We start from the raw sequence: 17,570 nt of genomic DNA on the forward strand, positions 1-17,570 counted from the left end.
AACAAACAAAAGAGTATGCTTAAGTAAATCAAAACTTACCCAAGGAAATCAAAATCAATGGTGGAATATTTGGCTTGAATTAAAGCCCACAATCCCCAAAAGAAATGAGAAGCCTAAGGAAAAGAATAACTTCATGAAATTCAAAACACTTTTTATGAGACAAGCAACAAAATACTAATTTTAACATTTTTTTTGCCACATAGTCCATCTTTATACGAATTGTTTTTTTTTTAATTTTTAAATGCCTATACTGTTATCTGTATAGCAACACCTCATGTTTTTATATCTTAGCTTTGTAAATGGTAAATCAAAAGTGACTAAAGATTATGACTACTTCTTTTTACTTCTCTTTCTTCAGCACCAATTATGGTTCCCTATGGTGGGTAGGGATGGGGAGCAAAACAAGTGGCTATAACTTGGAAGAGCTTTGGACTGGGTTGCAGGAGACCCAAGTTTGAATTCTACCACTGACACCTGCTACCTGTGTAGTCTTATAAGTCACTTCTCTCTGCTCCTGCTTTCTCCTTGTAGAAAGTGAGGAGGCACTGAATTAGTCTAAGATTCCAACCAGCCCTCAATCTATGATTCTAAATCCTACATGTTCCAGGAAATCTTATCTTTCTTTTTCAACTGGGCCCCAGAAGGCAAAACTAGGAGCAGTGAACAATTAGAAGCTGCACTGAGGGCAAATTCCAGTTTTATGTAAGGAGAAATTCTTAAAAGAGTTATTCTAAAATGGAACAGGCTTCCTTAGAAGGTATGTAACTGGAAATCATCACTGAAGTCAGGACTACTTGTCTAAGATGCTGTTGCTGAAGGATTTACTAGTTGCTCTATGAAGTCCCTTCAAACTCAAATTCTCAGACTTCAGGGATCTCTCTCTTCTCTTCTTCCTCTGAAGTTATAACCGTGTCTGCATCCCACCCACTTAGATGTAGCCAAAAGGGTGCTAGGCACAGCACTGCTGTGTGTACCACACAGCAAATCCATTTCTCTCCTGATGTTCACTTTCCTCACTGGTAAAACAAAGATAATACTTAACCTACCCCACTGGTGTCACAAAGGTGTTCTGCAGTAAATGCTATTATCATGTGTACATGTGTGCATAAACAGGCTTTTCCCTGACTCTTTATTATATTTCCAAAATTTTATCTTCCAAAACTCCTTTCCCTCAAGTGATCTGCACCACCCATCTTCCTCCCTCCTCTCCGCCAAGGACCACAAATCATACTTCACTGAAAAAAGTGAGGCCTCATATTTAAAGTTCCCTCTTCCTAACTCTACACATAAAAAATCTCAGCACTATTCTCTTCTCCTTCATCTGTCTCCTTGCCAGTGCCATTCCTCTACCTTTAATTCCCATATCCTATCTCCTCTAGGAGCTTGCCCCTTGATTATCCACTCTCATTCACAATTTTTTCCTTATCTACTTGTTTCTTCCCTGCTTCCTACAGGAGATTCCCAGTTTTCTTCCATCCATAAAAAAAAAACTTCCATTTGAGCTCAATATTTTCTCTAGTTATTATCCAATATATTTTCTCCTTTTTACAGTGAAAGTCCAAGGAAAAATTGTCCTTGTCTCTACTTATATGCTTCCTACTCACTTCTCACACCCTCGAAATCTGGCTTCCAACCCTACCACACTGAACCTACTGCTCTCTCCAAGGTCATCAATCATTTGGTTATTGGTAAATCTAATAATCTTTCCTCAGTCCTCATCCTTCTTGAACTCTCTTGTACTAAGTGACATTGTTGGTGACCTCCCCCTCCTAAATATTCTCTTCGCCCTGGACTCTGGGGAACCTATGTTGTCATGCTTCTCTCCTCCTTCTTGTATAATCAATCATTAACTTTTCAGTCTTTTTAACAGAACTCAATACCCCCATGCATAATCTCAGGGCTCTAATTTGTACCTCCTCCTCTCTCTCCTTCTATACTCTTAGTTATCTCACATCAGCTGCCACAGGTTCAACTATTATATAGCTCTATGCAGATGACCCCAAAACATAGCCTTCATCTTCCTCCTGAGCTCCAGCCCCACATCTCCTACTGCCTGTTGGACATTTCAACATAGGTATCTTGTAGGCAGCTCCTACTCAGCATATCCAGAATGGAATGCAAAATCTTTTCCTCAAAACTTTCCCCACATCTTAACTTTCTGACTCCTACTGAGGGTATGACCACTCTTCCAGTGACCAGGTTCATGACCCTAAAGTCATCCTTGACTGTCCAGACTGTCCCTTCTCTCTCACCTCTAGTCTTCAATTAGTTGTAAAGTCTTATTTATTCTGTCTTCACATCTCTTGCATTTGTTCTCTTCTTTCACTCGTATCACAACCTCTTTTCCCCTCCTTACTTAATTATATGGACTACTGCAATAGGTTTAACCAGTCTCCCCCTTCTCCAATCCATCCTCCACATAGCTGCTAAAATGATACTCCTAAAGCACAGGTCTAATTATGTCACTTTCCTCTCAAAAAGCTTTGGAGGCTTCCTACTGCCTCTAGAATAAAATAATAGCTCTTAAAGAAAATGATTTTATATTATTCTCCTTCATACATTCCAATCAAACTTCCTGCTCCCTAGATGACATTCTGTGTTCTGTCTCTGTGCCTTTGCACAAGCTATCTGTCCATGCCTGGAATGCTTTACCTCCACACTTGTACATCTAAGAATCTGCAAGCTGTTTCGAGGCTAAGGTCAAGTGCTTCTTTAATGAGCACTTTCCTTACTCTCCTAGTTATTAGCATGTCTCCACATTCCAAAATTATCTGCTTACACATTGTATGCCCTTACCAGTAGACTATAAGTTCCCCAAGTGCAGGAAATATCTAACTTTGGTATTTGTATAAGAACCTAGTACAACACCTGACAATTAGGTATTTAGTAAATACTTACTGCATTGCATCAATTAGCAGAATTTGTTCAGCAAGGACACTTATGAAGGATTAATATTAAGCTGAATAATTCAAAAGATGTGACTCCATCACTGTGGATCCTTATCCTTCTACACTTCAGTGGATCATCACTTCATGTGTCTCCCAAAATTCATTACCCACGTCCATGATTTGGGAATAAGCTTCTCTACACTTAATTAACATGGTGTCTGACTAGATACAAACTCTAATGACAAGCTCCAACTCAAAGCCTTTCCAGTTCGTGCTTCATTCCAGAACCTGTAGCCCAGAATCCTAAAAAACCTAGGATCATTTCCACAATCCAATGAAACATGTTTAATACCTAACTGCTTTTAACAATTATAATTAACTACTAAATGTCGTGCTTTGGATGCTGATTCTTATAATGGACTATTGTCAAAAATCTATTTCCTAGCATAAGCCTTAGCCGTATGTAAAATGAGATATCAAAATGCCAAAAGCAATGTGTATATGCGTGGGTGAGTGTGGGGGGAAGGCAGAGGGAGAAGACACGGGAACTGAAATTTCTGATGATAACTAATTGGTAAGAGCATAATAATTTGTCTTTTCAGGTCACAAAGACAACTGTAAAATGAAGCAAAGTAATAACAAGGATGATCATTTACATGATACTTCACAGTATAAAAAGTGTTGTCCTTGCAACGACGTTATAAAATAAATTATAAAAACACTATTATGTCCATTTTAGAGATGAGGAAAATGAAATTCAAAATCACAAAGCTGGTAAATGGAAATTATTTGTCCAAAAAAAATGGAACTAAGAACTATAGGGAACAAATTAAATGAATATAAATGACTGAAAAGAAAGATTATGCTACATATAGCTACTCAAGACTACAAAAGCTTTATATGTACCACAGTCTATTTTAACGTTAACAATGATATCTTAATTATTATAAAATCTAATTGTCTGTGAAACTTAACTATCACCTAAATAATACGTTAGCTTCTACCTAAAACATCAACATTCTAATTGAAATTCAGCAAGCACTCCTACCCCAACAGCAATCTTTAACACTTCCTCCACCCCTACCTTCTAATTTCCTGTTTCTCTAATCCTTATACTTTTGCAACTGCCAATGAAAATGCCTTCTCCTCTACCTTAAGCCTTCCCTGTTATACATCATGATTCATATACTTACCATCTCCCACCCCCCAAAAACCCAACTCCACTACATCCTGGATCTTTTTCAGAAGAAATCCTTCCATTCTCAAAATAACTAAAACCCATTACTTACATCACATCACTTACCCTGGCTACAATCTCTTGTCTTTCCACTTCATGAGCACACTCCCCCTTCACTTCTACTCTGAACCGGTTCTTCATCTTTGTCTCAATATCAGGTCTCTTTACTCTGTCCTACTGCTGTTTCTGTCTGCCACCATTACCCTAGCTTTACAATGATATATTCGTATTTACATAGAGTTTTGCAGCTTTGAACTCTTACCGTTCTTGTCTTAAATCCCCAACCCTGAAGAACACTCTACATCACTTTCTCTGTTCCAAGTCCCAGACCACTAAGCATTGCTAAATAAAATCACAAAACTGTGCTGCTGATCTGGCTCCCCACAATTTATACTATCTAACCTCAGTGATGCAAGGCAATGTTTTTATTCATGCCCTATCACATTTCTCACTGAAAATATTTAGTTCCCTACTGTCTTAACTCCACCCTGTCTTCTCACTCTCTTGCAGACACAGCCTTGCCTTCTACTATATGAAGGAGAATAAAAATCAAGAGACAACAATTATGTGGAATTATCCCCTTGTTTGGGGATGACTGGGGGGTTGGGTGGGGTCACAGAATTACAGAATTTCAGAGTTGAGGAGAACCTCAGAGGTCACATCTAGTCCACTTCACCAACATGCCTAACAAGCTTTTACTTGACAGTCTCCAAGGAACTGGAGAATGGGGAGAAGAAATTCATTCCACTTTTGGATTATCAGGAAGCTTTTCCTTCCATTTCCTAAATATGGCCCTTTGCAACTTACAATCACTGCTTGGAAATCTGTCCTCTGGGGCCAAACAAAACAAAACAAAATCCTTTGACATAATAGTTCGTTCAAATACTTGAAGGTAGTTACGATGCTTACCCCCATCCCTGCAAGTCTTTGTGTCTCCCAAGCTAAACATTCCCATTTCCTTCAACTAATATTTATATGTCAAGTCCCTAGAAGTTCTTCACAATTCTGATGACCCTCCATTAAATACCCTCCAGCTATCCTAAAATGTGGCAATCAATTTTGAACATAATATCTTGGAAGTGGTCTAATCAGAGTATAGGGGGATTATCCCCTCCTTAAGCTTTACACTATCCATAATAAAGCCTTATATCATATGGGTTTTTAAAGTTACTATAGTACATTTCTGACTCACAGTAAGTATGTAGGCCTTAAAAATCCCAGATCTTTTTCAGATAAATTCCTATTAAGCTACACTTCCTCCATGTAGTAACATGTAAAATTGATTTTTGGAACCCAAGACTTTACATTTATTCCTATTAAATGCCATCGTTCAACACCCAATATTCTAGCTTAATATCTCTGTTTGGAGCCCACCTTTGTCACATAGTTTATTAACAGTAACTTCCAGCTTTCTATCATTTGCAAATTCAATAAGGATACTACCTTCTTTCAGGCAAGTCACTGATTAAAAAAAAACTGAGGCAGCTAGGTGGCGCGGTGAGTAGAGCACTGGCCCTGGAGTCAGGAGAACCTGACTTCAAATCCTACCTCAGACACTTGACACACTAACTAGCTGTGTGACCCTGGGCAAGTCACTTAATCCCAATTGCCCTGCCTTCCCCCCTGCAACAAAAAACAAACAAACCCCAAAACATAAAAAATAATCTCAAACAGTAAAGGGCCAAACACAGATAACTAGGCCATTTCACCGGAGATCCCTCCAAAGCTGACAATGAACTCTTTGGTTATAGACATTCAAACAGTTCCAACTTCATCTAATTATTCTATCATCTAGTACAAATCTACCCATCCTTTCTCTAAAACACCATGAAAGTCTTTTGTCAAATGCTTTGACAGAACCTAAGTAAATTATATCTACTAATCTACCATATAAATAGCATGGAGCTCTGAGTTTTCCCTTAGCATGATGCAAGCAAGCTGAAGAAAAAAAATAGACCTGGGGACCTCAAAAGCAAAAAGTAACCAGCCATCAGAACAAGACGGTGGCTCTGGAAAGAAGAATTTCAATGACTGACAGGGGCACAAGCCAGACTTCTTTAGGAAGTTTCTGAAAGGTTCTATCTCTTCTACATTGACTTCCCCTGTACCATTTTATGTCATGTAATCTTGCCTTTATTCTTTCTCTGAACTCTCAGAAATCTCTAATCAAATCTAGAAGATACTTCTAGAATATCTAACTAGCTATGTTCAGCTTTCTTAACCTTTTCTATATAAACACATTTTAAGGGAATTATCACTTTTCCCCCAAGGTTCCCATCATTTGTGACCCAGCATAAATTTAGAGGTAGAAGAGACCTCTGAGGTTACCTAATCCAAATGCCTCATATTTCAAATGAGGAAACGGAGGCCAGAGAATAACTTGCTTATGGTTGCAGAGATGGAAAAGCCTAGACTTGAACCCAAGTCCTATGGCTCTAAAAATCCAGCTCTTTTTTCTACTGTGCCCTAACAAGTTCCCCCTTCTTAATGAAAATTGGACTTATTTATTTCCTTGGTTGATTTCTCCACCTTCTGAACAATGAAATCGTAAAGGAAAGTCTGTATTAGGTCGGCGAAAGTCTGCTCTGTGTTAGGCAGAGAGAGCTTTCGATTGAAATCGAAATCTTTATAACTACTACAATGTGCCTTCATGCCAGGCGTGTGACCCATTTTCTAAATTTGTAAGCTATTGCCATGTTCTGTCCAGGATGCCCACAAACACAATCCAATGACAACATCATTTCTATTTTTGTGTTTGCTGATCTTCATCCAAATGCTTTCTATGAAGATTGCCCCTTTTAGTTCCTGGATTCCCTCACATAAGTATATTTTGTTAATATACAATGCTACTTCTTCCCCAATTCTTTACCTGTCCGGTTTCTTCTGAATTAAGTATACTCTCCCTTCCTATCATATTCATATTCCATATTCCAGTCATATTTCCAGTTAATCATGCCAAGTGTTCAATCTCTTCCTCTAGCTCCCTTCCCTAGCACCTACCAATATACTCAGGTTTCCACTGTCCTCAAATACCTTCCCTTGACAGTGCTACCTCTGATAATAAATTGTGTTCCTCACCAGTCATTCACTCAAGCTCTATAAGGTGGCTTCACCCCAACGGCCCATTTTTAAAATACTGTGGTTTTTCCTCTTTGCCCTTTTTTCAACAGAACACAGATCTCATTTTCATTTTGTTTTCTCCTCTTTGTTGCTAGGACACTGCTCTCCAGGGCCTACCCAATGTGGCTCGTCACTCTTTTGAGTCCTCTTTGCTGATTCACCTTTAACCTTTTCACTCCTTAACTGGGGATGAACCACAATTTCCTCTTCTTTCTCTTGCTGTATTCTCCTGCTTAGCAATCTCTGTGAAGATGGATCACAAGTTTATGTAGGTGCATACCTTTAGCCTATTCCCTGAGTTCCAAATCTGAAAATTCAACTAAGTATTCCAGCAATTACTAAAATTCAAAGTTCACAAGGTCTGAAAATGAATATCACTCTCCACCCCCCAACAACTCCCCTATTCTAATGATGGAAACACTATCCTCCTAGTCAAACAGGTCTAACACCATATATTTATTTTTGACTCTTCCCTCTATCATCTCCAACTTTTTTCCTCCCACAAGTCACCAAGTCTTATGGATTCTACCTTGACAGCAATTCTCATTTGACACCTTCTTCATATTTACACTGTTAACACCCTAGTTTGGGAAGACCATCAACTCTTTCTTACACAATACTAAATCTCCTAATTGTTCTCCCTATTTCTAGCCTGACCTCTCTCTAATCCATCCTTCACATAGCTGCCAAAATAATCTTCCCAAAGCACAAGTATGACTAGATAACTCCTTTTCTCAAAAGCCTTCAGTGACTACCTTTAGGACAAAATACCAGCTCCCTAGCCGAGCATTACAAGCTCTCCATAATCTGGCTGCAATATTCTCTTATACCCATATTTCATACTACTTCCTCTTCACACACTCTGTGTTCCCATGAAAGTGTACTGTTTCCCAATCTCACTCTACCCTTATCTACCCTCAATATATTCACATAGTTCAAACCCTCATTCAGAAACTGTTTCTTATCTATAAAATGGGCTAATAATTACATTGCATCTATCTATTCACCATGCTTTCTGTATTCCAGCAGCCTTGGATTCCATGACTCCAGGTGACCCCACTCTCACATTCCTTTCCAAGTCCCCTTTATATGTTGACTTCCATTATTAGAATATAATCTCCTCAAGAATGAGGAATGTCTGGTTTGCTTGTATTTGTATCCTCAGCATGTAGCACAGTAGTGCTTGATAAATGCACTTTGTTTCTATCTCAAGTTGCTCCCTCAGACCTACATCCTACAATTCACAACTCAAATTTAATTGAGTTCAAATCAACAGTAGGTTTCAATGTCTACTACACATTGCAAGGCACCAAGAATAAAAAAACAACCAAAAATAATTCCTGTTCTCAATGATATTATAATCTACTGGGGCATAAAACATGTATACCAGAAAGTATACACCGAGTGAAAATTACAAAGCAAGTTCAGGAAAGGAGTAGGATAGTATGCTAACAAGTGGAGGAAATCAGGAAAAGCTTACACCCAATCTACAAAAGCAAGAACTAAAGCTGGGAAGTCAACAAGTCACCTCAGTCACCAGTCAACTACTCAACTCAAAAATACATGGAGATTTCCACATGTCCTTTTTTTCCATTCTCCTCATTAATCTTGTATCATACCAACCCTAAGGAAAGACGATATTAAAATATAAATCCTTTAAGAATCAATGGACAGATGCTTCTCAAGTTAATTTCATGACACCTTGGATGTGTCAAATTAGGTAATGGATGCTGTAACCCTCAAAAATACTGATTTCACATTATTTAAATGTATAAAATAAAGGCAGACCTATTACATAAGGAAGAAAGGGTTATCTTGGAATCAAATAAACACTGATTACTGTAACTCCAAAGAGGACAGTAATCAGAAGGGAGAAAGTAAGATAGAAAAGCATCAGGTCTACATCAAGCAGAAATACTTTATTTCTTTTTCCTACCTAGATGAGTCAACTCAGTCATAAACACCAGGGGCCTTAGTATTTCATTCTATAAAATGAAGATACTACATCTATCCTGTGACGATTTAAATTATACTGTGATATATTTAAAGTGTCACAGGACAAATACAGCTTGAATATTATGTACTATAAATAAAGGGGAGGTAATGAGCACTGGACTAGGAATCAGGTGATCTAGGTTCTTGTCTTGGCTTTGCTACTAATTACCTCTATGAACCTAATTCTCAGGATTTTAATTTCCCTGTGTTTAAAAAAAAAAAGAGCTTAGACTAGATGATCTCTAAAGCTTCCTCTATCTCTAGCATTCTAGTGATTCTACAGAGCAAAGCCATTACAACCAGTTCCTCATTTGTTTAATGAGACTAGATGGTCTCTAAAGTCTCTTTCAATTCTAAATCTATGATCATATGATCCAAGGGATAGACCATATGTAATGTAATGAGAACTGTTGAAATGAACTATAAACTTAAGTCTAGGTCTTCTTCAGTTATATTAAAATTTTCACTATAAAAAAGATTAGTACTGACATTTAAACCACATAAGATTCCTTTGTAGAAAAAGGGGGAAATCATGAAGTTGCTTCCCTTCAATTACTTTAGCTTGTATACTGAATCAGTTCCTCATTTACAAAATGCATCCAATTCAAAATGACTAAATGTATTATTTATTGGCAAGATAAAAACATTTACAAATTCCATTAACTATATGATAAGAAGAATCTTTACCAACCACTTATATTTAAACTTACCAATGCAAACTGATTGACCTGAATAAATAGTACCTCCACTTCCTTTTCTGTAACATCTGTTCCAAATCCTTTATATTCCTTATAGGCTTCAAGGTAAGACCTCAGCCACTGACCTTGTAGTTCTCTATCTGGATAGAGATTATAGTCTACATCACTTACACCTAAAATGGGGAGGGGAAAATAACATATAAGATAAAATAAAATTTTATTTTGCCCACCCTAACAGTTTGTTCCCATCTTTTTTCTCAGAAAACAATTTTTTTTTAATGCTACCAGATCTTGGTCAGGATACAAAACATCAAGTTGCATTCAGTGACTGGTAAAACTCCGGAAAAATTATTCAAGTATCTCATTTAAATTGTAATAATTTACGCTGTACCTGAATTGCCTTTTGGCGATTCTCTTCTATTGAAATCCCACATATCCCTCAAAAGCATCTCTTCCACTAGTCAGGTCTACAGTGATCCCTCCCTTTCTTTGAATTTATGGCACTGCTAACTGTCTATGTCATTTGTTCAGAGATCAGAGAGGTGAATTCATTTGTGAATGACCTCTCTCTTGCCACGGACTCCAATACTACTTGGGTTATGCCTCTATCTCTCCATTAAGTATATTAGAAAATGGAGAAGGTAAATAAATGTGGTGGTAGGAATGCAAGTGAAAGCTGAAAGCCACCAATAAATTTTGCAGGAGATTAAATTTCTCCCTAGATTATTTCCAAACTAGTTAACAGGTTGACAAAAATCAACACATCTAGAACACATCATGAGTTAAAATTTAATGGTAACAGGAGGCAGGTAAGGTGGTGCAGTAGAAACAGCATCAGCCTTGGAGTCAGGAAGATGAAAGTTCAAATACAGCCTCAGATACTTGACACTTATTAGCTGTGGGGCCCTCGGCAAGTCACTTAACCCCAACTGCCTAGCCAAAAGGGAAAAAAAAATTAATGCTGACAAACACAGTGGTAGTGTCAATTATTTTCAAAGAAATGACTCATTTGGGGGAAACTATTGGCAGGACATTCTAATCTGCTAACAGAATAAAACAATGCTCACTTCAAGATGTTTAAAGTCCTAAAATAAGTATTTTTATTTGAGAGAAGAGGGGCTCGCACCCAAACCTGAGACCACCAAAACTGTTTTAGCATATACTTGAGATGCTTCAACATTTGTCCTTTTAAAGATGAGGTTTCCTAATATATGTTATGCCTGTCAATTTTTAAAATTTTATTCAAGTTCCAAAACTTAGCTTCATGGTGGAAATAAACTATATCATATCTTCCCATAACAGGTATGAAAAAAACATGAAATTCTAGCATTTTCTTCAGGTGCTTTACAGTAAGAGGTTGTAATCCTTTCTAACTGTAAATTTAATTAAGTCCTTTAAAAAAGGAGACTGCTGTATTTTCAACCATTATTATTACAATTACCCCAAAACAAAAGCAAACACACAAACAGATGGTTAGAGGCAATACAGGATGAAAAAACTGTTACTCTTCAAGTTTAACCTTTGGTTTTATATTTTATTTTTAATCAAATACTAAATAAGTCTTGTTTTCTGAGGTCAGTAAACTATCCTATCAGTCTCTTAAGATACTGGTTTTGTTCCAGAAGAATCTGACTCCATAGTTTTAGAAGTTAAATTCAGACTTTACCTGCAAATTCATTGAAATGGTTTCCAATATCATATGCCAGGTAGTTGTAGCCAGAGTATTCATAATCTATGAATTGCACATCACCTATATGAGACACAAAAAAAAAGACATAAGAAGTCACATATAAGAGGTACAAACCCCTATACTACTTGTGCCTAAGTATCCTCCAATATTTCTGTCTCATTGTTTGTGCTCAGTTACATGCAGCTCTGAGACAATACCAGGGTAAGGCTGTGAATTTTATGGCACTGAGCTTTAAATTTTTAAAAATTATTTATCTTTTCTAGTCAACGGCATATTTGTTAATATCAGCATTCAATTATGTCAGAAAAAGTTCAAATATAAACAGAATAAATGAAATGGTTCTCTAGGTTTAAACAAAAATAGGAATTATTTTTCACCACATGAGGGCATCAGATACTTCAAAGAGCAGCTCTAGACAGAACGTTTATTTCTACCGATACTGCATTTAGGAATGATATCCTTTAAAACTATCAATGACCTATAATTCTTTTAATGTGATTTAATCCAATAACTTAAAAATGAGTTTAGTAAGCAAATTTAATACTGAAAGTTCAAGAGTCATTTCTGAAAGAAAATATTTTTCTAATTATTCCAAAACTCTTCCGGCTCTGATTACATGTATACATTAAGGACTTGTGATTTTAATGGTGTAGGAATTTAACGGTCATAGAAATTCTTTTGGGGCTCAAAGGTTATACGGGCTGCCCATGGCTAACACATAGCTTCTAATATAAGAGGCGGGATTTGATTCCCACATCTTCTTGCCCCCATCTTCAGTATTTTATTTATTATGCCACTCTACCTCTCTATTGCCTTCAGATATAGATTTGTATGTAACGATAATTTTTAAACTATGTCCTCCCCACAACAGATTGAACCAGTAGATCTAAGAGATTAAAGCATCATATATTTAGATCTTTAAGACCTTAAAGATCATCTAGTCCAACTCCCTAATTCATTTTACATGCAAGGAAAATGAGGGCCAAAGAGGTCAAGTGACTTGCCCAAAGTCACAGAGGCAGTACAAAAGTAGATCTACGGTTGGAACTCAGTTCCTATGACTCCAAATTCAGTGTTCTTTCCACTGTACCACAATAACTTCCTCAAATACATTAAGTCACAAAGCTTTATCATAGTTTAAGTAGGCTGATATGTTAAAAGGTTTGTATTTTGAGAAGTCTGTTCTATGAAGATTTTGATCTACAGGTAGCTAATAATCCCTTAGTTATTTTCTACTTTAACTTGAATGACTTTGGTATCATTCATTTCTAATAAATCTACATGACATTTGTTGAAGTGCTTTTATAGTTATGCAGTTTTAAGAATCTACATGTAGATGTGTTAACCAGTGCAGTATTCCCCAAAAGTTTAACTTGTGGCACAAGATCTTTACAAAAGTTAGCTATTCATGTACAAAATAATACTTAGTCCTACAAATTTCATTAATAGTTCTTCATATAAGAACCCACAAAGGTACTAAGCTCCTAATTACAAATTTTATTTTTCAATACTTAAAGATATAGTTTTAGAGAGCCCAAAAAAGACTACTTTATAAGGCCAGGTCAAAAAAAAATCAGCCAACAGTTTGACAATTTAATCAAAGCAGTCAAGCTACACTGACACAAACCATTCACTGGCATTTTCCAAATAGCAATAGATTTAGCAAATCTTGAACTGTATTGTCTTGTTAGAGATTTGTGTTTAATGCTGTGAAGCCTCTCTTATCAAAGCCAACCAGAGAAGCAGAAATGGTATGACGAAAAGTTTCAAGGCAGATGGCAGTCCTTTAAACAAAAGCAGAAAAAAATTTAATTCAAATGCATTTAATACAGAAATTGTGACCTTATTAAAGCAATAATGAAGTCTAAATTCAAATGCTAACTCTGAGAGTAATCTACACTATGAAAATTCATTATCACAATCCATATCAAATACATACTTTCTAGATTCAATGTATAAAATTCAAAATTTTGTGTGACTTTGCTACAATCTACTGAGATTTGTACCCATTATATTCTTCACTCCATAGGCTAAGTATGTCAGAAAAGATTGTAATGCTAAGCAAGTCTAATTTTAATAATGTTTTCAGCAATTTTTCTGATAAACAAGAGAATGGGTGATCAAAAGAAGTTTAACAAATCTCTTTTCCTAAAAATATGAGATCAATACAGTATAGTGAAAAGAGCATAGGACTTGAAGTTAGAAGGCCTATATTTAAGCCCTGCCTGTGACACCTAAGAAAGTTGTGCGACTTTGGACAAATTGCTTAATTTCTTTGAGCCTAAATTTCCTCACCTATAAAAATGTAGAGAATATTACTTAACAACAATAACAGTACTTTACTGTTTGCACATCATTTGATCCTAACAACAACCCTGTGAAGTAGGCACTGCACATATCATTCCATTTTACAAATGAGGAAACTGGGATTCAGAGATTAAGTGACCTACCCAAAAGCCACGTAGTTAGCAAATGGCAGAATTAGGATTCAAATCCAGGTCTTTACACACTCCAAATCTGGTACTTCTCCAACTATACCACAATCATATAAATATGAACTTTTACTGCCCTACTTCACAGAATTTTTGTGAGGATAATACTTTACAAAACATAAAGTGGAGAAACGAATGTGAGCTATTATTATCTTTAAAAAAATAGGGGGATCATGATTTAGCCTCCTATAATAGTTGAAGTTAAACCTGCTTTTAGTAAAAGATCTAAAAAAAATCAAAGTACCTTTTAACTCCAGCATTCTATAACCCAGATAAGTAAAGGCTTACTTTATCACAAAACTGAATCAACAGGTAAAATGAATGTTATTTTTTATGCAGCTGTTGATTTTTAGCATAGACTCTTCTAGAGCTCATTTAACTGTTTCATGCCAATAAAAATACACAGCCCAGTCCTGATGTTTAATTTTGCCACAAGTGAATTAACTAACAAAAACAATTTATACGTGTACTCAAAATTTGGCATGTAAAGTTAAAAATGGCAGGTAAAAAAAAACAACCCCTGCTTCCACAGTGGACACAACTTAATAAAAACATAGATAATTTAAATAAAAGTTAAAATCTATTTTGATATGAAAGTTTTAGCATAGACTTGTAGTGGCATTAATTCATTACAATTAGCCTTTATTTTAAATGCTATATTGTTTATAATTAATGCAATAAAAAATAAGAAAATGAAGCTAACAAGATACAGATGAGGCTGTTACCAGGCTCCGTGCATGTGAACAAGTGATGCGATAAACCTCCAGTCAGTGCGTTTAAGAAGCACGGTGTACGCCGCCACATGGCAGCAACAATGGCATACCTAATCTGTAGCAGATGAAGAAAATTTGGCAAACTCACATTTTACAAGACACAAAGCTTAAAAGGAAAAAAATTAAAGAAAAAAGTCTGCATTAACTAGCTTCTTTTTCAAATTGTCACAACCGCAAGTGGAACTCAACTTTAAATTTAATCTTTTGCAACAGATTAAGATTGAAGATGTCTACTTCCCTTGTTTCATGTGCCAGAAAATCAGAGTACTGTACCGGAAAATGTATTCCCAATGTAACAAGTTGTACTGGAGTTATACTTCTTTAAAAATTTAACATCCTTCATATTTCTAAATTATCAGTAGAAAACACCTATCCTTTTGGAATTTGTACATCATTTTGTGAATGAGCTAATAATTATTAGTTAATATACAACAGTCAAAATTTTGAGATTTTCTCACAAAATGGTCTGAACAAACGACCACTAATTCTTAATGTTAACTTTTAATTATACTGTATATTACTGCATGTTTTGTGCAACCTATGAAAAACTCAGGAAAACCCGATTAATTGAACTCAGTTGCTCTAAGAATATTACTTCATTTTAAAACAGATGAAATTTAAAGCTAATAAAATCAGAATTTGGCCATTAACTATATAGCTCTTTATTTACTAAGGGTGTATAATTTATTTGATAGGGTTTCAGGTTTCCTCCCCGACACAAAGAAAAAATAAGCCAGTAGAAGGCCAAAGTAAGAAGGAAGCATTGTGAATAATTTAGCACAGAACTGACAGTCATTTAAGGGTGAGGATAGACTCAGTGGAACTGTAGACTCAAACTAACAAGGTAAAACTTAATGAAGTAGCTATGTGAAAACAATTTCTTACCTAAAAGGGAATTCAGTGGACACTCAGTCCAACCCATACCTGAAAAAAGAAGCCTATCTATAACATAACTGAAAAGTGATCATTCAGCCTTTGCATCCAGAATTTAGGTTCAAAAATCAAATTGCACAAGTATGGGCAAAGAGGATATAATTACAAAGCAATTCATGTGAAAAGAAAGTAGGAGTTCTATTGAAATATAAGTTCAATGAGTCACACCTTATATCATAACCTTAATACCATCTCAGACTGAGTGTTCCATACAAGAGAAATGATGCTTTCACTGCATGGCCACAAAACATAAAAGGTATTGTATCTGTAGGCAAAACATCTTAAGGAAAAGTCAGAAGCATTTACAGACACGGGTAAGCAATACAACTTGCTGAAGGAAGTTGGGAGTAGGGCCGTATGTGAAAGTAGTATTCAGATATGTGAATGAGTTGTCAGTGAAGGCATTCGACTATAGGGAAGAAATAAATGGACATTATAGGAAGGTAAATTTTAGCTCAATCTAAGTAAAAACTTCCAAATAGCTATAATGCAAAAACTGAATGGGTTACTTTAAGAATTAATTTTTCTACCACTAGAGGTCATCTTCAAGAAACAACTAGATGAGAACTTGTGGGGAGTGTTGTAGACATGATTCAAGATATGAACAGAGGTTGGATGAGATACCTTCTGAGCTTTCTCCCAACTCTAAAATTCTGTAACTGTGATTGTTCATCAGTCTTAAAAAGGGAAAGGTGTTAAGCTGTTTGGGAATGTATAGGAGAGAGAGGAGGAAAGGTATACAGAGATTAATGAGAAAAAAACACAGAAATCACAGTACCTTGTGTTAGTTAATTACTTTAATTTTCTTACATATAAAGCATATGGAGGAAATATCCTACAGTATGGATATTTGGAAACAATTCTGAATAGGAAATGTGCAATAGCAATATGATTCCTGCTACTGATTCATCAACAAAAGTGACAGGATATTTTAAAAAGCTGGTAATTATACATTTCAAATTTCATAATAATTTAGAAATGATTGTTCAATTATAACGAGTCTGATTTGTTAGTGAAGTAAAAATAAACAGGATATTTTGGGGAAACACATTTATAACTTTAGGGCTCATTTCACTAGTTTTTAAGTACAAGAATGGTATTGTGTCTTTCTCTGTTTTGACTCATTTCTCACTAGGATCAGTCTGCAGAGGTTTTAAGTACAAGACTGATAATGTGTCTTTTTCTGTTTCTTGCTAAATAGTTATTCTGGAATCCTACTGGATTCTTATCTTCAGAGCAATGGTGAAATGTGGGTTACCAAAAATAAAGAATACAGTAAAAATAAAATCACTGTGTTTCTACAAAAGATGGATCTTTACATTAAGATGTTTTTAAAAAGTGAAGACACGAATAACAATTTCAACAAAAACAAGAGTGCTAAGAGTTACACTTGTAACCAGGAAAAGTGACTCATTCAACAAGCGTCATCTCCATTTCTCATATACATTGTTAAAACCTAGAAATATGTGCATAGGATCTTTCTTTTCCTAGCAATTTTTTTGTTTTCACCTATATTTTCCTAGCACAAGTATCTTCTGCAAAGCAGATACTTCATAAATGTTTGTTGGTTTGAAAATTGAAATTAAAGATCTTTGATTTCATTAGCTAGACATGTTATTGTTTGTAAACAAGTAAAATTTGAGGTGAAAACTTTTTTTTAATATAAGATTTCTCGATCTTCTACAAACAGTCTCAGAAGCCACCAGGTCATTCTGATAAAATGTTGAGGAATAACAGCAACATC

The 17,570-nt window shown here is 35.8% G+C and overlaps 1 protein-coding gene across 1 annotated transcript in view; it reads right to left on the minus strand.

Annotated features, from left to right (window-relative positions):
- Nucleotides 1–17,570, minus strand: part of ETNK1 (ethanolamine kinase 1) — a 71,083-nt gene that overhangs the window by 6,292 nt on the left and 47,221 nt on the right. Inside the window, exons 5-7 of the mRNA XM_036758495.1 lie at nt 11,605–11,688; nt 9,951–10,111; nt 40–113 (exon numbers count right to left, since the gene is read on the minus strand). Of these exons, the coding sequence (XP_036614390.1) occupies nt 40–113; nt 9,951–10,111; nt 11,605–11,688 (319 nt within the window). The remainder of the gene's footprint in view (nt 1–39; nt 114–9,950; nt 10,112–11,604; nt 11,689–17,570) is intronic.

This window comes from Trichosurus vulpecula, chromosome 5 (assembly GCF_011100635.1).
Source record: "Trichosurus vulpecula isolate mTriVul1 chromosome 5, mTriVul1.pri, whole genome shotgun sequence".
Classification (NCBI taxonomy): domain Eukaryota; kingdom Metazoa; phylum Chordata; class Mammalia; order Diprotodontia; family Phalangeridae; genus Trichosurus; species Trichosurus vulpecula.